This window comes from Zasmidium cellare (assembly GCF_010093935.1).
Source record: "Zasmidium cellare ATCC 36951 unplaced genomic scaffold M409scaffold_38, whole genome shotgun sequence".
Lineage (NCBI taxonomy): Eukaryota > Fungi > Ascomycota > Dothideomycetes > Mycosphaerellales > Mycosphaerellaceae > Zasmidium > Zasmidium cellare.
In genome coordinates, this window is record NW_022986982.1 from 233,311 (window position 1) to 252,152 (window position 18,842).

Consider the following 18,842-nt stretch of genomic DNA (forward strand, 5'->3'; position numbering starts at 1 on the left):
AGGCGAGTGGGTGGAGTGGCGGAAAGCGATGCATCTCTGAGAAATCTACGAGCATCGCCAACAGTGAAAATGATGGACTAGACGTCGCGCGCTAGGTGAAAGCGCCACAACAACAGCAAAAAGGTAAGCTTGCTGCCTAACCAGCTTCTATCTTCACACAACTCCCTCCACCTCAACACAACAACAACCACCACCCCACCACTCCGACATCGTCACCCACAATGGCTGGGGAGTCGATGACGGACCGCGGCCGCAAGGCGAGCGATCCCCCATCCGACAACGACGACAATGCCCCTCTCATCCGCAGCGACACCGCCCCCAGCAGCGGCGGACCATCAACTAACACCTCCCGCAAGAGCAGCTTCAGCTCGCTCTTCAAAGGCTTCGGCTCTCATCGCCGCACCGGCTCCCGCAAGCACCGCTCACCACCGCACAGCGCTGGCGACCTCTACTCTCGACCTCGCACTCCACTCAGCCCAGGAGCGATCGACCGCTTCTTCGAGACACCAACACCAGCTCGATCTCGTTCATCATCCGTACTCGGAAGTAAGCATCCCTCTGGACGCCCACGATTTCACGTTAGAGCCCGCAGCGCTCGATCCGCAGTGACCTTTGGGCCTTCGCAATCTGTCGCAGACTCATCGAGCTTGCAGTCCGCTGCGGTTCTTTTTGCTGTTGAACTTGATCTGGCCCGAGAGCGGAGTCAATTTGCATTTTCACACTCCGCGGTGAGCTCCGAGGCAGCGTCCTCTCAGCAGGCTCACCTGCACCCGCACTTGCCTGCGGGGCACTTGAGACCTAGCAACGAATGTTTGAGCGAGCGGAGATTGTCCCTCCCCCTCTCCCCAGGGCAAGACCTGGTCTCTACGTTTTCGTGGTCGACGTCCTCCTCATCATCTTCGAATCTTGTTGACACCGTAACAGAGGTCGGAGCAGCATCAGGCCGTGTTCTTGGCGCTGTCACTGATCTTCGACCTTTATTCGGACGCAGGAACCCGAAGAAGGCTGCCAGGGCCGCATATCCGCGACCTGATCGCCCCAACGTCTTGGACAAGGACGACACCAACAAGCTCAACAAATTCTGGCATCTCTCAGAAGAACAAGCACGTGAGGAGACTGCCAACAGGGCTCGAGCTAGTGCCGAGCACTCTGCGCGCCAGCCTGGGCTCCATCTGCAGCTTCCATCCATATCCGAGCACCCTGGCGACAACGTGGGCTCGTTGCCAAGATCCAACATGGACAACTCACTCCTCACGCCTGGCTCGAGGCTTCTAGCCGACCAAGCGGACAAGCAGCGTCGTGTTCAGGATGCGAAGGACATGTATGCGACCATTGTCAGCAACGCTGAACGCTCCGACACACCATTGCCACCGTACGATTTCATCGAACTCATCGGAAAGGGCGCTTTCGGTCGTGTGTACAAATGCCGAGACCAGAGAAGCGGCAACCTCGTGGCTGTCAAGATTACCAAGATTGAGGAGTCAGAGTTCGACGAGACAGTCCGCGACTTTCAAAAGGAGGTCAGCATTTTGCAGCAGCTGAAGAGCAACAATGTCAAGAACGTCAATGTCATCCACGACGCCTTTGATCTTCATTCGCAGCTCTGGATCGTCGCAGACTATTGCACTGGAGGCAGCGTCCGTACGTTGATGCGAGCGTGGGAGAAGAATGGCAAGGCACAAGGACTACCAGATCACTTCATCATTCCCATCGCTCGTGAGCTTGCCATTGCGCTAAAGGGTATGCACGCCATGCACGTCATTCACCGAGACATCAAGGGCGCCAACGTCTACATCACCGAAGATGGAGCTTTGCAGCTCGGCGATTTTGGAGTGGTTGGCGTTATTGACGATGCAAATTCGAAGCGCAAAACGGTCATCGGTACGCCTCACTACATGCCAAGAGAGATGATCGAACAGATCGATGGCGAGGACGGAGATGTGAAGCAGGGCTACGGCACTGAAGTGGATATTTGGGCTTATGGCTGCACGATTCTCGAGATGGCCACTGGTCTGCCGCCAATGTACAACATTCCACAGCACAATATTGCACAGAACATGGAGACGAAGGGTGCCCCACGACTGGAAGGAACCGAGCACTCGACCGAGTTGTGCGACTTTGTTGCCTTTTGTCTCCAGCTCGATCCAAAAGCCCGACCTACCGCAGATGCCATCCTTAAGCATCCCTTGATCGCCAACACTAGCAAGCAGTACCCAACTAGCAGTTTGGTCAAGCTTATTGAGAAGTTCAAGATCTGGGAGCACGGTGGCGGCTCGCGTTCGTCTTTATGGGTGGCCGGGCCTTCCGATGCCGCACGAGGCATCACCGGCGACAACGAGGATGAGCAGCCTTCCAACAACGACGATTTCGACGACTGGAATTTCAGCACGTCTGATGATTTCGACAAGCGCTTTAGCCAGATGCCGAGGATTCAAGATGGCGACCTGAGCTATCTTCAGGCCCCAGAAGGCGCAGGACTCCCGCCAGGTCTTCCCCCACTCAATACGCAGAACATCAGCGTTGCGGAGCGAATCAAGCGCGAGCACAGTGAGCTATCGGCGAACCGAGGAGAGCGCTCACTTGCGCGAGTCTTCAACACCAACGACGATGCTGGCTATCAGCTCACGAGTCCTCCCATGGAGGAGACTCCACCACCGCCCGAGCCATCACCTCCCTCCGACCTGCCACTGCGCAACTTCACCAGCAACGCGCCGACTCGCGAGAGCATGATTGAGATTGACTTGAACGAGGCTGATGTCAACGAGACGGCAACCTCCACGTTCGCTCTGCACATGGATGCCATCAACGAGAATACTATCAAGCCAGCGCAGCGCAAGGCAGGTTTCGACGAGGAAGACGATGACGACTTCCAGTATGGTCAGCAAGAAGACACGTCGAAGCGCGACACCATGGCATGGACATTCCCAAGCGCAGCAGCTCCAGCAGCTCCACAGCCAAAGCGTGGTACTATGGACTGGACGTTCTCGACCGCCGAGGCAGCGCAGCCTGAAGAGCCCAGCATGTCGACGACTGCCGGTGGAGGCGACGATCTCCTTCCTGGCTTCCGTGCAAACTTGAATCGCACTGCTACTGAGCCCATTGGTCATTTCAGAGGATTCTCGCACGACGGAGGCTCATCTGCAGCTTCTCCCAATCGTGACTCGGTTGCCTCGATGATTGACCTCGACATGGGCATGGTCGATCCGCCTCGCCATCTCGAGGACCCAGCAGAGATAGTACGCCCATCGACGGCTAGCTCCGCTGCTGGTTCTACAATGACCGACATGACTTCCGGCAACCCGTTCGACCTTGAAGAAGACCCAATCCAAAACGAGATCGACCGCAACCGTTTCTCGTATCACAAGCAATGGCAGTCTGAGGGCGGTCGTGGAAACAGAAACAGCCACAAGACCATGCAGATGCATGCTCGTGGCAGTAGCCTCGCTAGCAACGAGTCCGGCGCGGAGAACAACCACATGGCCACCTCGAATGGAAGTCTGGGCGAGCCAATGGCACCATCAGCAGTCTTTGACAATGGCCTGAGCCTGGAGCAAGACGATGCGAATCAGTGGCCAAACTTCTCGACCTTTGACAGCTTCGACGCCAGCCCAAGCTACCTGCCAACTCTCAGCGATGTCCAGAGAATGAACGAAACCAGCTTCGGCAACGACCGCAACCTGCGTGCCAATGGCACCTCGACTCGATCCCGTGAGCCAAGCAGCGAGCCCCCAGGCCCAGAAGTCGATTTCCCAGACATCGTACCACCAGACCCCAACGCCCTGCACGAGGACGCCGACCCACGACTCCTCGAAGACGAATTCGGCCACGTGCTCGCAGATCTCGCCACCGCCCTGACCGGAGTCGAGCATTCGCTGCGCCAGTATGCCAACGTCGACGACCTAGACGAAGATGAGCCGGCCTCAGATATCGAGAGCGGCTTCGAGAGCAACAAGGAGACACTGACTGAAGATGAGGGCAACGCCGACTCGTTCCTCACAGCTCGTCGCAACAAGCCTCGCTCTCGCTCGCCGAACCAGTCGCAGGGAGAGAACTTCCAGTGAATGAATGGCCCTTTAGGAGATGGATAAGCGTTTTTCCTTTTTTGCATGCATGCATGAATTGGGGGGTATCGGCGTCAAAAGATACCCACGACAGACAGATGAGACTATGGATTGCAGCCTTGATTAGGTAGTTCTTGTGGCTTTTTGGGTGCATGAGATGGGGAACGCTGTGCGTACCTCTCTCCGTAGCGGTGTTTGTTGTATGAAACGACGGGATCAGAATTTGAGATTTGTGACTTTCTTCTCCGTTGTCAGAGCATGCACGATTACTCTTGACACAGATCTGGGGATGATCACGTTCGGATTTCTTTCTTCCACTGACTACAGGGACAGTCCATCGCCTTGCACATGAAATAGCCGAGTGTCTCTCCATCACCACACAATGCACGATTCCATTGAGGCTGCTATCGATGCCGTGATCGACGTCGAAGAAATAGAGAGGAATGAGAAATATCGAGGTGAAACAGCATCCCATCCCTCGAGCTGCATTATGCTAAATAGCGTAATAGATCTCGAAGAAATGGAGAGATCACTCCATCCTCAATCCAGCATCGCCACGCCATGAACATGTAGTCGCTCAAAGTAGAACACTCCATCTCCGCCACTAGGCTAGACAGAATTCGCCTCGATCAAGCACCTGCATCACCGCCAAAAGTCCGGGGAATTGGGGAGATGATTGAGATGTCGCTCTCAGGCTACAGCCATCGAAGATGTCCAGAACTTTGAGCTAGACCAGACCTCACCGTTCGTTCGCGATCGTAGAGTCTCATCGGGGCCAACGACTTGCTCATCGACGCTACTTGCTAGATGACCCAGATGAATCACATACGAGGTGGTAGCTGCGACGTCAGAGCAAGCGACACGACGCCGACCATACTTTCCCTCGATGGTCGATGTATGGTAAGATCTCGCCTACGTGCAGACGAATGCATGCTGATTTCACAAGAACGAGAGAAATTCCAAGCGGTGGTGGACATTCGCGACGTCTCATCCGCCAGCTTCGCGAAGCTACATGCCGGCATGCTCAAACAGTTCCTGTAGCATCACCCATCAACGATCTCAATTCATCACACACATCCAGTCATCTCCAAAGATCCATCGACCAACCTCAAGATAAACTTCGTCTCCTCGCGCATCGCCAAGCCCTCTTGATGCTGACTAGCTTTCCATCCTCCTTCCTCTTACAGGCCCTGCTAGCTGTCAAGCGCTCAAACATTCAAACAACCAGACCCTGAGACAGTTTTGTGACGCCTGTCAATGTCACAGCCGCCACCGTCACGGGGTTTCAGATTGCGAAACGCGCGACCGAGACGCTATTGTGCGGCTTGGCGGGCTATCCATGGGTACCGCTGCTGGACCGATGGTCGCCCGATACACTTTCATCTAATGGGCGTGTTGGGAGATAAGGTGGAGTAGGAGGTGCGGTCGTTTGGTCGTTCCAGAGATGTTGCGGATGGGCGACGTGGGGTTGAATGGGAGATTGGAGGTATTAAACCAGGGCGATTTTCTCTTGTCTTTCATTCCTTTCTGTCTTGTCGTCCAGGAAGTGTTGGTTCTTGAACCCCTTTCTTGGTTTCTTCTTGACTTCTTGTTGGATGCATCAACATCTGGAAGCCGGTGCTGGTCACTGGCGGATGCATATTTTTGGTACACTATGATGGAAACGTTGAAGCTGTGCTTGAGCACGGCACCTACCATCTACAGTGGTGAGATCAGAACTCCCGAGAAATTCAAAGATTGCAAGCTGACTGCGGACCAGATATGCCACTTCAAGATATGTTGGAAAGCCCTGAAACCCCGTCACCGGTCCTGGCCAAAGAGGAAGAGCACCCATGCACCGAGTGTGGCAAGCAACGCTCGCGCAGAGGATCCGTTGCCTCTTCCCCAAGACACGCCAACGCTGGACGTACGTACTTCCCTTGTACGAATTCTCGATGCCGAAAGGGCAGTGCCAGGTTGATGCAGCGGGACTTCGTCACCTGGGACGCCCACGGAGAGAATCCAAAGTGTGACTGCGGGCTCCCGAGCAGGCAGGGCAGATTGGGATTGGACGATCCGAAGCCTGGATATGGATTTTGGGAATGCGCTTTTGGAAGCTGCAAGTACCGTTCGAGGGACCGGAAGGGGCGGTCGATTGAGAACGGCGAGGTCAGTGCTGATCAGGTGCAGCCTTTTATCCCTTGGTTGGTGTATAGCGATGTAAAATAGGAATCTGGGCAGGGCTGGCGATCCCTGGATATGTACTATAGGCCATGCATCTTGCTTCATTTTGTAGGCTTGGTGGAAGACGACGGGGATGTATACCAATAAAAATCATAAAAATGTAAGATAGCAGGCGATTGCTTTCAGAATTCAAGAAATACCTCACTATTGATCTCGCCTAGTAAGTGTTGAGAATAGATGGTACTGTCAGAGAGTGAGTTGGAAGTTATTCGAGAAGCGTATTAGAAGATGTTCAGGGTTTGATGGGATAAGCAAGCTGGAGAGTGATAGAACAAGTGAGATCATGAACAATTTGAAGATTGCTGGTTAATGCAAAGAAGAGCAAGGTGTGAGTGAGTGAGCTGGAGGATGCCGATGCACAAACTTTGTGTTTTCTGCGGCCTCAGGCATCAAGTTTTGCCAAGACTCACGCACCGCTTCGAATCTCGACTTCGGCAGGCCAATCTCCTCGACCACGACGACAACACCCTTCCGTTCCACCACACCCCCATTTACCACAACCACCACCCGCCTTAAAACCCAGACACCCTATATCGTGCGTAGACACTATGGGGGGCAAGAGCGCAACCAAGGCCGGCTACTTCGACAAGCTGAAGGGCTTGCTCGAGGAGTACAAGTCCATCTTCATCGTCACCGTCGACAATGTCTCGTCGCAGCAGATGCACGAGATCCGTTCGTCCATGCGCGGCAACTCGGTCGTCCTGATGGGCAAGAACACCATGGTATGCGCCGTCAAGAGTTGGAGCGGATGAAGGCATATACTAAGAGAATACCACAGGTCCGCCGTGCCCTCAAGACCTTCATGGCCGACTCGCCCGAGTACGAACGCCTGCTGCCACACGTCAAGGGCAACGTCGGTTTCGTCTTCACCAACTCCGACCTCAAGGAGACCCGTGAGAAGATTCTCGCCAACCGTGTCGCTGCCCCAGCCCGTGCCGGTGCTGTCGCTCCCGCCGACGTCTACATCCCAGCTGGAAACACTGGTATGGAGCCCGGCAAGACCTCTTTCTTCCAGGCTCTCGGTGTCCCAACCAAGATCGCCCGTGGTACCATTGAAATTACCACCGATCTCAAGCTCGTCGAGGCCGGCAGCAAGGTCGGTGCTTCCGAGGCCACCCTCCTGAACATGCTGAACATCTCTCCCTTCACGTACGGTATGGGTATCTCCCAGATCTACGACCAGGGTCAGACCTTCGATGTCAGCGTTCTGGACATTGAGGAGTCCCAGCTCCTCAAGGCCTTCTCCTCGGCCATCACCGCCATCACTTCCATCTCGCTCGCCCTCAACTACCCAACCCTGCCTTCGGTCATGCACAGCCTTGTCAATGGCTACAAGAACGTCATCTCCGTCGCTCTCGAGACCGAGTACGAGTGGGAGGCCATCTCCGAGCTCAAGGACCGCATCAAGAACCCAGAGAACTACGCTGCGGCCGCCCCTACCGCAGCCGCCGCTGCCCCATCTGGTGGTGCCGCCGAGGCGCCAAAGGAGGAGGCCAAGGACGAAGAGGAGGAGCAATCCGACGAGGACATGGGCTTCGGTCTGTTCGACTAAGCTGCTTGTCACAACACTCAGCGTTGGTAGAGCATAGCAGCTGTCGACGAATGAAGAAAGTTGCGCCAAACATACACCACAAAAGATTGCCGAGGCGTCTTGATGTCATGTCAAATGTTGCTGGATACGTGATTTCGTGACCGCAAAGTCAACTCGACTCATCAACACAAAAGGTACGCGAATGCTTTTCTTCTTTACCCTCACCATCGAATGATTAAACATTTTTAACCCTGAGCTCGCTCTTTGAGGATCAAAATAGCAACAACACTCTAATTTTTTAATGACACCAACCCATCGTTCTTTCTCAACTTGATGACTTCTCGAGTCGAACCCAGACTGACGATTCTCTCAGGTTTACCATAGCAGACTTGTCGATCACGATATTGCCGTCCCACGAGTCATGTCGGGATGCATTCGCTGATGCCATCCAAAGTGTCTGTGTCTGTTCTATGTGATGACTTCGCTGTAGGATATCCACCACATGCCCCTCAATTCCCAATCACACTCAGATCGACCCTGACCCAATATACATCCCAATCACTCCTGCCCCCAATACTGCTCCCAACGCCGACACTCGCCGTATTTCCCTTGATGACATAGTCGTGCGCAAACCGCGGCACCCCATCCTCCCAAAACCTCCCCATCTTATCCCCAAACAACTTCGCCGTGACCCGCTTCGCCAGTCCTTTCCCACGCCACTCCGGCTCAACATGCAACGTAGAAAGCGATCCATCCACACCCACAAACGCCCACGCTACAGGCTCCCCATCCCCCTCCCCATCATTCGTAGAAGGAAAAATCCCCACATTCGGCAGCACAGCCAACGTCGCTTCCTGCCTCGGAATCTGCGTCCTGGACCTCACAAGCCCAAAATGCCTCCCCTCCAACTCCCCCCACCTCAACCCCTCCGGCAAACCCTCCACCTCCCCATCCCTCTCGAGCAACACCCTCAAAGGCTCCTCGTCCAAGCGGAAAACAAACGCGTGGTTGGGCACCAACCCCGCGAGGAAGACTTGCTTGATCAGACCCGTGCGTTGCAGGGCGGGGATGATCGCCTCGTGCACGGCGCCGCAGAGGAGGATGTCGGGCGATTGAATGTGCGCGGCGTAGTCGGCGCGGGAGGTGTTGGTGTGGTCTTTTTCGGCGTCGTTGGTTAGGAGGCTTTGCGAGTGGATGGAGGGGGGGAGGGGAAGGGAGCGGATTTTGTGGAAGAGGGATGTCATTAAAGCGTTTTGGATACCCTCGTTTTGTGGTGTTGATGGTGATGGTGAGGTCTCCCAAGAAGCGAAAATCCAACACTCCGTCTCCGGGCGGGGCGTTCGGTCGATGAAGGTGAGGATCCATTCATCTCCTTCACCAGGTCGACGTTCGAGGTTTGGCAGGTTTGTGAGAAGTCTGCTGTCGGGGAAGAAACGCCCGAATTGCAGGCGGCGGTAGAGGGGGATGCTCGTGGGGAGGTACGGGCGGAGGAGGGCGAGGGCGTTGGAGATTGTGGTTTTGCTTGATGGGGAGGAGGGGTGGAGGGCGTGGGAGTAGATTTGGGGTTTGGAGGGCATTTTGGCTTGTCTTGTCTTGATGGGAGCGGGTGTTCTTCTGCTGGAGGTAGTTTTCCTTTCTTTTCAGGTTGTGTTGTTTGGAGTGTTGTGGGGATTCACTGGCGGGAAACCCCAATGTTATAGAAATGAAGTTTTGGAAGAGTCAAATGTTCTTCCACTGACTCACCTACGCGGCAGGATTCAATGGTGACAAACTTCCCTGGTGGAGCCATGCGGTCCAGTTTGCCTCGAATAGGAAGGAGCGATATTATGTGGGCCACATCGGATTTCTTCCGAACGTATTCGATGGCAACGCAACTCAGTTCACATTGACCTTTTGTGAGAAAGGCACAGATACTTGATGGAATGAAATACTAGTAGTCACAATCGTTTCTACCACTACCAATCTCCAATGCCCACGCCTCAAAACGCCGAGAGTCGCCCCTACAACGACCATGCTGAAGAGGAAGTTAGGAACAGCATGTGCATGCAATAATGGAATCGTTCCCATGAGCCAAATTCTATCTCGTTTGTGTGGGTATCAAGCACGGCCAGCCAGAAAAGTGAATGCAGATACCTTCACTCCGACTTGCTTGCTTTCTCGCTCGTTGCCCCGTGTATCATGCATGAGCGCATGCCTGTCGTGTCATTCGCTCATCTCATCCCACCCTGTCTCGTCTCGTCTCGTCGTTTTGTGAATAGACTACGCCTCTTTCCCCGTTTACTGCGATGCACACTGTACTCTCTCGCCGCCAGCGCCCATCTCATCGTCATCCTCGTCCGTTGCAGCTCTTGCGCGTTCGCCCTCCCGCATTGGGTCGACCTTTTCTAGCGAGTAGTCTTCGGTCATGGCGTCTGGTGGTGGGATCGATTGTGGGGTGCGTGGTGGGAGGACGGACTCGAGGGCCTTGATCTGCTGTGGCTGGAGAGGCGTTGGGTAACCCTCGGCGTCTGGTGGGCCGTTGAGACGCTCTGGGAACTTGACGTCGAATTGCACGTAGAGATTGCCGAAGTCGTGGTGTCGGTATGATGGCATGCCCTGTCCGCGGATGACCTTGATCTCGCCTGTAAATGTGTTAACAAGGTGTCTGTTACTCAGAAATGAAAGAGATGCCTTACCTGGTGAGATGACCTCGCCTGGAATGATCTCCACGGTCAACCACCGCTCGTCGAGGTGCTCAATGTAGATGGCACCTCCAGCAAGTGCGGTCAGAAGGTCGATCTCAGCGTGGTAGAACAAATCGTCGCCCTTGCGCTGGAATCGAGGGTGCGGCTTCTGCTCAATCTCGAACTGCACGTCACCTGGCTGCACGCCAGGCATCTGATCACCCTCGCCACGGAAATCGATCTTGGTACCGTTCTGGACACCACGGTCAACGTGCACGTGCAGGACCTTTCGCTCGATAACCGTCTTCTTGCCGTTGCACGCCTTGCACTTGTCCTTGTCGCGGATCGTCTCACCCTCACCATTGCAGTCCGGGCAGACAGTCTGGAATCGCTGGATCATAGGACCCATCTGGCGCATCATAGTCTTCATACCCTGACCGTTGCAGCCAGCGCACGTCTTAACAGCGCCTTCCTTGCCTCCGCGGCCTTCGCACTTCGAGCAGATGACCGACTTTTGCAGGGCGAGCTTAGAGACCTTGCCGCGGTAGATATCCTCCAGTGACACCTTATGGACGTGGTGAATCGTCCGTGCTTTCTTAGGACCCTGTTCTCTCATGCCGCCGCCAAACATACCGCCAAGGCCACCGCCGCCACCGAAGAACTGGGCGAACAGGTCTTCAGCAGCCATGCCTCCACCGCCGCCCATACCGCCTTGCTCGAGACCCTCCTCACCATATTGGTCGTAGAGTTGGCGCTTCTGTGGGTCTGAGAGGGTCTCGTAGGCATGTGAAATTTCCTTGAACTTTTCTGCGGCTTCGGGGTTGTGGGCGTTCTTGTCGGGGTGGTGCTTGAGGGCGCCTTTGCGGTATGCGGTCTTGAGCTGGGACTCGCTGGCATCCGGAGGGACGCCGAGCACGTCGTAGAACTTGGTCTCTTTCACCATGATGGGCGTAGGAGAGTGGGGTGGATGGCGGGGGAAGTGGTGTTTGCTGCGAAGCCCTTATCGCCGAGGTGGTGTGTTTGCGACTATGAGAATGTTGATCAGGTGGGGAGCGGAGAGTGAAGTGCGCTGTGAAGGCAGGGTCAGCACGCGGTGATCAGATGCAGGTTGTGAGGCAGGCAGGCGGCGAAAGGCGAGGCTGACAATTGCGGCGGCGAAGAAGGGCGGACACGGCGCAACGTTGGACGTCGGGCGGCGCGGGCAGGCCTGGCTCTGGCACTTACCTCTCGGGCAGTCGAGCGTATGCTGAGATTGCGGTGAGTGGGAGGGTGGATGTGTTGGTTGCGGAAGAGTGGAGAGGAGGGTCACGGTGGTGAGTGTCAAAGTGCAGCTGAATTTCTATTCCTGAAGAAGTACGTCTTCGTCGGTGTCGTCAAACTTTCCCTCGCAGCTCGCGGCTTCTTCTGTCTGCTTCCATGGCCGTCGACAGCCAGTTGATCAAGATTTTCACCACAATGAGTGAGAAATATGTCACGAAGGTAAGTGTATAGTATCCGGTAGTCAATACTATCACCTCTACCAAGTCTACATATTTCTGTTTGATACTGTCGTCACCGTGATGGCAGTTTCTTCATTCGACGCTAGAGCCGTTCGGGTAGCCAACGGCAACCTTAAATAAACCTCCGATCGATATGGATTTGCTCGAACGGCGAGAGAGGAAATCACAGACACTTTTTCTCCGACTCTATCCCATTTTGACACTTCCTTGCTGCAATGCTGCACCCATATCAGTCTATTAGCACTGTTCGACAGCCTAGCCAGTCGAATCTTCTGATTGCTGCATCTGGCCCAAAAATCCTTTCATTGGGCTTGGAGAGCAATGCCATAGTCTCGGAATGGGCTCCAGTTGAAGCAGTACGCAGCTTTCTCACTTCCATGAGACTGTTCCAGTCACTGACAAGTTCAGGTCACTGTTGAAGCAAATGGCAAGGAAGAGGACAATGAGAATGGCGAACGGCCTGCCAAGAAGCAGAAAACGAGCACTGCTTCACCCAAAGCAGCCAACGTGATCAAGCTGGCCGTATCTCCTGGAAAACGCCACGTCGTCGCCGTGACGGACGACAAATTCATCCACGTGTTCGAGCAGGACCATGGCAAGTTGACGGAGCTCAGTCAGAGAGCAATGCCAAAGCGACCGTGCGCCATTCAGATCACCCCAGACGATGCCACGATCCTCGTCGGAGACAAGTTCGGGGATGTCTACTCGCTGCCTCTGATGCCATCTGAAGAAGGGGATGTAGCGGCTGGTGCTGCTCCAGAAGCAACACCGCAACCCGAGACCCAATTCAAGCCATCCGCAACGAACTTGACTGTCCATAGCAAGCGCAACCGTGATGCCTTGGCGGCGCAGATGCAGCAGAAAAACTTCACGCCTCGCAAAGAAGCTCTAAAGTTCGAGCATAAGCTACTACTTGGACATGTCTCGATGCTCACGGATATGAAGTATGTCAGATGCGAGAAAGATGTTCAGAAGAGAGGCTATATCATCACGGCCGATCGAGACGAGCACATTCGCATTTCGAGGGGTCCACCACAAGCTCATATCATTGAGGGGTTCTGCCTTGGTCATACAGAATTCGTGAGCAAGATCTGTCAGGTGGGCGGCAGCAATTTGCTCGTGTCTGGCGGTGGCGATCCATGGCTAGGAATCTGGGAATGGTGGCCTGAAGCGAAACTGCGAAGAAGGCTGACTCTCCCCGAGAAGATGAAGGTACCAGGCCACCCACTTGCAGTTTATGGGATCTGGAGTGGTCGCGTTGATCTGGGATCGGGCGAAGAAGATATCGTTGTGGTCGCATGTGAAAAGGTCAAAGCGCTGCTGATCCTAGACCGAACGTCAGTTGAGCAGGATGGGCCGGGGATCTGTGTCAAACTTTCACACAACCCAATTGATGTGGCGTTTGATGACCGTTCAATCTTGGTCTCTACCGATGCACGACAATCGTCAGCAGACGCTCGCGATCAGCGGATACAATCGCTTCGCGTGCAGAAGAAGACCGGCGAGCTTCAGGCCGAAGTTGACGTGTCTCCCCGTTATATCAAGGCGCTCAACGAGTACAGTGTCCAGTCCGAGAGCATTGTCGGGGACAAAGAGTTGGAGAGTCTACTCTATGGCGTGGCAGACCTGCGGAAACGAAGAGACCAGGAAGGTCCTGAGGCAGAGGCAGAGGGTGGAAACGGCGTCACAGCAGACGCTGATGATTGAGCTAAGACGTTCGACAATACTTTACACCGACACCACAACCATTCGACCTCCACCTCTCATCTCACTACGCCACCGGCAAAGCCTGACTCCCCAACACCGACCCAGCCCCACCCTTCTGCTGCACCACCCCACTATCCCGAATCACCTCAAAACACCTCCTGTACGCCTCCCGAATCTCCGGAACCTCCACCTCCAACCCCTCCGCCTGATACCCCTTGACCGTCTCCAACAACTTGGTACTATCCAACGCACAATTACTCCTCTCCGCCACAATCACCCCGGCCTGGTCCTCGAGGGTGAAATTCTTCCACTCGTAGCTCGGATCCACGATGTCCTTGTACAAAGATAGGACCTCATTATGCGAGATGGCGCCCGGGTTCGTGAAATTGAAGACGCCAGTCTCGCGGTGTTCGGCCATGGCGATCACCACGGGCAGCAAATTCGGGAGGAGAGAGTGCGAGTTGGGGATGTCGACGACGCGGTTGTAGTTCAGGATCTTGGTCACGAAGGAGCGCGGATGCAGGTCTGCGGATACGGGCATGCGGAGGCGGAGGGTGAGGCACGACGGGTAGTTTTTGAGGAACGTCTCGATGGGGGCTTTGGTGGCGCTGTAAAAGGAGCCTGTGAAGTTGGGTGCGTCGGTTTCTTTGAAGGGCGCGGAGAGGAGGGTGCGGTTGTCGGGCGTGTAGGTTGAGGTGTAGATACCTCGTCGAGATCAGCAGCCATAACACACTATCAAACAAACACGGCAATGAAAAGGCTCTGGAAGACACTCACACCCCGTCGCAAGCACACAACAATGCACGCCCCTCTTCTCACACTCGCTCACCAACACCAACATCCCCAACCCATTACTCTCCATCGTCTCGAGCTTGTGCGTCTCGCACCAGTCGACGTTCGGACGCCCCGTCTTGCCCGCGCAGTTGATTACGTGCGTGGGCTGGATCTTGTCGAGCACCGCGCGGACTTCGGATTGTTCGTGCATGCGCGCGGTCGTGCCGTGCGCGGTTTTGCCTTGTTGGTGTAGGAGGGACAGGAGTTGGGAGCCGATCCAGCCTTCGGCGCCCCAGACTAGGAATATGGGGGCGGAGGGGGACATAGTGGGTGTGGTGGTGTGGTGTGGTGGTAGTTGGTTGGGGGAGTGTTGTTCAGGGGGTTGATGATCGCAGGAATTTGTTCTTGTGGGAGAGCAGTGTCAGGTGGAGAGAAGAGGATGATCGAGAACAGGCTGTTGTTGAGCACACCGTCTCGTAAAATACATCTTCCTCTCGACATTCGTGACTCACCCAGCCTCGCAGCAAGGGGCTTCGAACGAAGCGGTATGTCAAGTCCCAAGCAAGGGGGACCATCCTCCTGACAGCTCCTCTTTCTCGTCACTCACTTCCTTGCCTCCCTCTGCGTAACGTACGAATACCTTGTACACAGGTCAGCCCATCAGCTCGATCCAGACGTTATTGGTCACAAAGATGGAAGGAAGGAAGAACTCACGAGATAATTCCCCCAACAGCCAATACCACCCCAACCAAACTCCCATCCCTGAGCTGCTTCCCACTAACAATCCACCCCATCGCAATAATCGAACAAGTCTTGAAATGTCCCACGACCGTACTGCTCACGGGCCCTGCCTCGTTGATGATCAAGAACTGTGAGAGGTTGATCAGACAGGCCAGACCACCGCTCTATCATAACACCATACACATTAGCTTCGTCCTCATGAGCATGCGAATAATGGTAGACTCACGACAAATATCAGCCCTCCCTCTCTCCACCCCACCCCATGCACAAACCCCGAAACATCATCCGCAAGCGGAATAATATACACCATAAGAGCAACACTAACCGGCGCCTGATTCATCAGCAGCTGCATGCTCGAACACTGCAGCGAGCGATGATACTTCCCAATCCACACCGTATGAATCGCACTCGCCCCAAGCGCGCTGAAAGCAAAGAAGACCCCCAGCGGACTCGTCTCCTTGACCTGCGCTGTTGTGGATAAAGCGTCGAAATAGCTCACCACCGCCACGCCCACGCACACGGGCACCAGCATCCCCGCCGCGCGCATCGGGATCGTGAGACCGTAGAGCAGCAGGTTCAGGAGCGCGACGCAGGGCGTGAGGAGGACGCGGACAATCTGGTAGAATTGGATGCTGGAGTAGGCGAGGCTGGCGTTCATGAGGACGACGTTGCCGATCATGGCAAGGGCGAGGGGGAGGATTGTGAGGAAGGGGAAGGGCTTGGGCGTGAAGAGGCGGAAGGGGAGGTGCGGCGTCGAGGCGAGGTGGAGGAAGAGGTAGGTCAGGGTGAAGTGGAAGGCGGCGAAGAGGACTTGGATGTGCCGGAGGGAGGGGTTGGTGAAGAGGAGTTTGTTCGTGAATACCTGGAAATTCATTTTGTTAGCTTGTTTTCTGGACGACAATTCTACAGTCTTGATGGATTTGGCTTACGATGCCGACGGTTGAGAGGGAGTTGACACCAGCCGCGATCCAGAAACGTTTGGAGAGGCCTTGGTTGGCGGTCTTGTGCATTGAAGCCAAAGTGTTGCTTGTCGTCGGGTCATATTCTCCTTTTTCTTCATCTTGGACGTCCACGAGAAATGGTCTCGCTTCGAGGTATGTCAACTCGGTCGAGTCTTTCTTCTCCTCGTCGTCCGATATAGTCATGTTGCTTCGTCTTGGATAGTGAGCGTTTCGTGTGACAATCAAATCGATCGTTTTGCGGTGCACTTGATGGACACTCTCTCTCAACTCTGTGTCTCCCATCCAGCTCTTCACCCTGGCGTATCATTCCGCCTGACTCTCGCGTAACGCGTAAAGCACCACATTCCACCTCCCACAATGAAGCACCTCCTTGCACCCAAGGCATGACTCCTGGCCTGAACGATGCATCCCTCGAAGACTATCAAAATGAATAGTGCTTCCCAAGCACGATCCTTCCACAGCCTTCAAGCACGCAAGAACAATGGCAGCCGACATTGCGGGCTGGTCGTCGAGCGGTACGTACCCAAGCACTTCTCTCATCATCCAGAACTGATAGAAAAAATCAGGAGGCAGTCTCGAATCCCGCTTCTTCGTCGACACGGGCATCTGGCGCGACGCCCCGCTCCTCAAAGGCCAAACCTCCTTCTCGCCCCTCCCAGACGTGCGAAACATCCTCGTAACAGGCGGCGAAGGGTTCATGTGCGTATCCCCCTCCACCACAAACCCCCCTCCCAACATCTCAAACCTCAAAACTGATTCGCATGGTCTTTTTCTCCAGCGCCTCCTGGCTCGTCCGCCACCTCGTCCTCACCTACCCATCCACCTACAACATCATCTCCTTCGACAAGCTCGACTACTGCAGTTCGCTCAACAACGCGCGCATGCTCGAAGGGCGGCCGAATTTCAAGTTCTTCCATGGGGATTTGCTGAAGTCCGGCGATGTGTTGAGGTGTTTGAGGACGTATGAGATTGATACGGTTTTCCATTTGGCGGCGCAGAGTCATGTGGATTTGTCGTTTGGGAATAGTTATTCGTTTACGAGTAGTGAGTTTTTTCTTATTCCTTCCTTTTGGAAAATCTTTTTGGAGGGAGATGTGGAAAGGAAGGGGATGGGAGTGGTTGGGGTTGAGGCTGATGTGATGTGTGTGATGATAGATAATGTCGTCGGCACGCATGTCTTGCTCGAGAGTGTCATTGCCGTCAAGACGATTAAGCGGTTCTATCACATCTCGACAGATGAGGTATGTCTATCCATTACTGTCCAAGGGAAATATATGAACTTCACTCACCTTTGATTTACAGGTCTACGGCGAAGTCGAAACCGACGCAGCAGACTTGACCGAACACAGCGTCCTGAGCCCAACGAACCCCTACGCCGCCAGCAAAGCAGCCGCCGAGATGTTCGTCACGGCTTATGTGAACAGTTTCCGCCTGCCGGCCGTCATCATTCGGCTGAACAACGTGTATGGTCCACACCAAGTGAGTACCGCATCACACAGTGACAGTCCAGGAGAGGCACTGACAAGTCTTCCAGTTTCCTGAGAGTTCGTGTGCCAGAGAGCCATAGATCGATCTCTGCTGACGATGGATTTTGTGGCAGAAATCATCCCCAAATTCATCAATCTCCTCCAACGTAAGAAGCCACTCTACATCCACGGCTCCGGGCACAATACGAGACGATTCCTCTACGCGGGCGACGCCGCAGATGCCTTTGACACCATCCTGCACCGTGGGGAGATAGGCCGGACGTACAGTAAGTGCGAAGGATAGCACCCCTAGACGAGACATGCATCGATCATGCCTAACATTCGTCAACACGACCAGACGTCGACTCCCGCGACGAAATCTCCAACCTCGACCTCGCCGCCAAACTCCTCTCCACCTTCGGCGTGTCAGACACGACATCCTCGATCCAGCACACCAAAGATCGGCCCTTCAACGACAAGCGGTACGCCGTGGACGGTTCCAAACTGAGACAGTTGGGCTGGCAGCCGCACGTGTCATTCGAAGAGGGCCTGGCCAGCACGGTGGAATGGTATGGCAAGTTCTCCGGGTGGTGGGGCGAGATTGACAGTATCCTGAGTCCGTTCCCGGAAGTGGTGAAGAAGGAAGGAGCTGGTGGTGGTGTCGATGGGGAGGAAGGGGAGGGGAGGGCTTCTGGATCGGGGCGAGAAGGTACAGGGACGATCATGCAGGCTGGTGTTGGTGCGGAGGCGAATAATGGCACCAAGAAGGCGAATGGTGTCAATGGGGCGAGTAAGAAGAGGAAGGCGGACGCTATGGAGGATGATGGGTAGGATGTAGCCACATGTAGCGACGTACCTGATATGCAGCTTGAGCCTGAGTGAATGCCTGATGACATGTCATAGGCGGTGCGAGTGGATGGAGAGGCCTCGATACAGCCAGCAAGCAGCATACTCCCGTCCGGCATTGGCATCCTTTTCGCAAGCGGTTCGTATCATCGTCGTGAGTAATGTCGTCGTTCGTGCAAGAGGCAGAGTCATGCCATCGTTCGCTTCAGCATCCCCTAAGCATATTCTTTCTTGGGTCAAAGACGAGAGCAAGGACCCTGCCTAACCACGCACGATTCACTGACTAGGCGGGGCGAGACACGCATTCCTGGCCCAGTCGTGCAAAGTGCGTCACGGTCCCACCCCAAAGGCATGGGAACTTGTCATGTG

General features: G+C 54.8%; 9 protein-coding genes across 9 annotated transcripts; 5 read left to right on the top strand and 4 right to left on the bottom strand.

Moving 5' to 3' along the window:
* Positions 1-221: 221 nt before the first annotated feature.
* M409DRAFT_69459 (uncharacterized protein) lies at positions 222-4,823 on the top strand (the record flags this gene model as incomplete). Its single annotated transcript, XM_033818306.1, has 3 exons — positions 222-652; positions 992-3,988; positions 4,793-4,823. The coding sequence occupies 3 exons, from the start codon at positions 222-224 to the stop codon at positions 4,821-4,823; spliced, it is 3,459 nt and encodes a 1,152-aa protein (XP_033662838.1).
* Positions 4,824-5,822: 999 nt separating this feature from the next.
* Positions 5,823-6,269, top strand: M409DRAFT_58721 (uncharacterized protein; the record flags this gene model as incomplete). Its single annotated transcript, XM_033813985.1, has 1 exon — positions 5,823-6,269. The coding sequence occupies one exon, from the start codon at positions 5,823-5,825 to the stop codon at positions 6,267-6,269; it is 447 nt and encodes a 148-aa protein (XP_033662839.1).
* A 563-nt stretch (positions 6,270-6,832) lies between these two features.
* On the top strand, positions 6,833-7,836 carry M409DRAFT_27677 (uncharacterized protein; the record flags this gene model as incomplete). The annotated part of the gene is made up of 2 exons (XM_033808672.1): positions 6,833-7,006; positions 7,063-7,836. The coding sequence occupies 2 exons, from the start codon at positions 6,833-6,835 to the stop codon at positions 7,834-7,836; spliced, it is 948 nt and encodes a 315-aa protein (XP_033662840.1).
* Positions 7,837-8,324: 488 nt separating this feature from the next.
* M409DRAFT_69461 (uncharacterized protein) lies at positions 8,325-9,392 on the bottom strand (the record flags this gene model as incomplete). The annotated part of the gene is made up of 1 exon (XM_033818307.1): positions 8,325-9,392. The coding sequence occupies one exon, from the start codon at positions 9,390-9,392 to the stop codon at positions 8,325-8,327; it is 1,068 nt and encodes a 355-aa protein (XP_033662841.1).
* Positions 9,393-10,092: 700 nt separating this feature from the next.
* Positions 10,093-11,421, bottom strand: M409DRAFT_27679 (uncharacterized protein; the record flags this gene model as incomplete). The annotated part of the gene is made up of 2 exons (XM_033808673.1): positions 10,093-10,436; positions 10,491-11,421. 2 exons carry the CDS (start codon positions 11,419-11,421, stop codon positions 10,093-10,095), a joined length of 1,275 nt encoding a protein of 424 aa, XP_033662842.1.
* A 473-nt stretch (positions 11,422-11,894) lies between these two features.
* Positions 11,895-13,684, top strand: M409DRAFT_58724 (uncharacterized protein; the record flags this gene model as incomplete). Its single annotated transcript, XM_033813986.1, has 3 exons — positions 11,895-11,957; positions 12,211-12,333; positions 12,386-13,684. 3 exons carry the CDS (start codon positions 11,895-11,897, stop codon positions 13,682-13,684), a joined length of 1,485 nt encoding a protein of 494 aa, XP_033662843.1.
* A 64-nt stretch (positions 13,685-13,748) lies between these two features.
* Positions 13,749-14,783, bottom strand: M409DRAFT_27681 (uncharacterized protein; the record flags this gene model as incomplete). The annotated part of the gene is made up of 2 exons (XM_033808674.1): positions 13,749-14,389; positions 14,462-14,783. The coding sequence occupies 2 exons, from the start codon at positions 14,781-14,783 to the stop codon at positions 13,749-13,751; spliced, it is 963 nt and encodes a 320-aa protein (XP_033662844.1).
* A 278-nt stretch (positions 14,784-15,061) lies between these two features.
* M409DRAFT_27682 (uncharacterized protein) lies at positions 15,062-16,344 on the bottom strand (the record flags this gene model as incomplete). Its single annotated transcript, XM_033808675.1, has 4 exons — positions 15,062-15,098; positions 15,173-15,363; positions 15,426-16,061; positions 16,129-16,344. The coding sequence occupies 4 exons, from the start codon at positions 16,342-16,344 to the stop codon at positions 15,062-15,064; spliced, it is 1,080 nt and encodes a 359-aa protein (XP_033662845.1).
* Positions 16,345-16,642: 298 nt separating this feature from the next.
* On the top strand, positions 16,643-18,458 carry M409DRAFT_27683 (uncharacterized protein; the record flags this gene model as incomplete). Its single annotated transcript, XM_033808676.1, has 8 exons — positions 16,643-16,676; positions 16,728-16,860; positions 16,940-17,205; positions 17,317-17,402; positions 17,464-17,640; positions 17,696-17,705; positions 17,762-17,914; positions 17,986-18,458. 8 exons carry the CDS (start codon positions 16,643-16,645, stop codon positions 18,456-18,458), a joined length of 1,332 nt encoding a protein of 443 aa, XP_033662846.1.
* Positions 18,459-18,842: the final 384 nt, after the last annotated feature.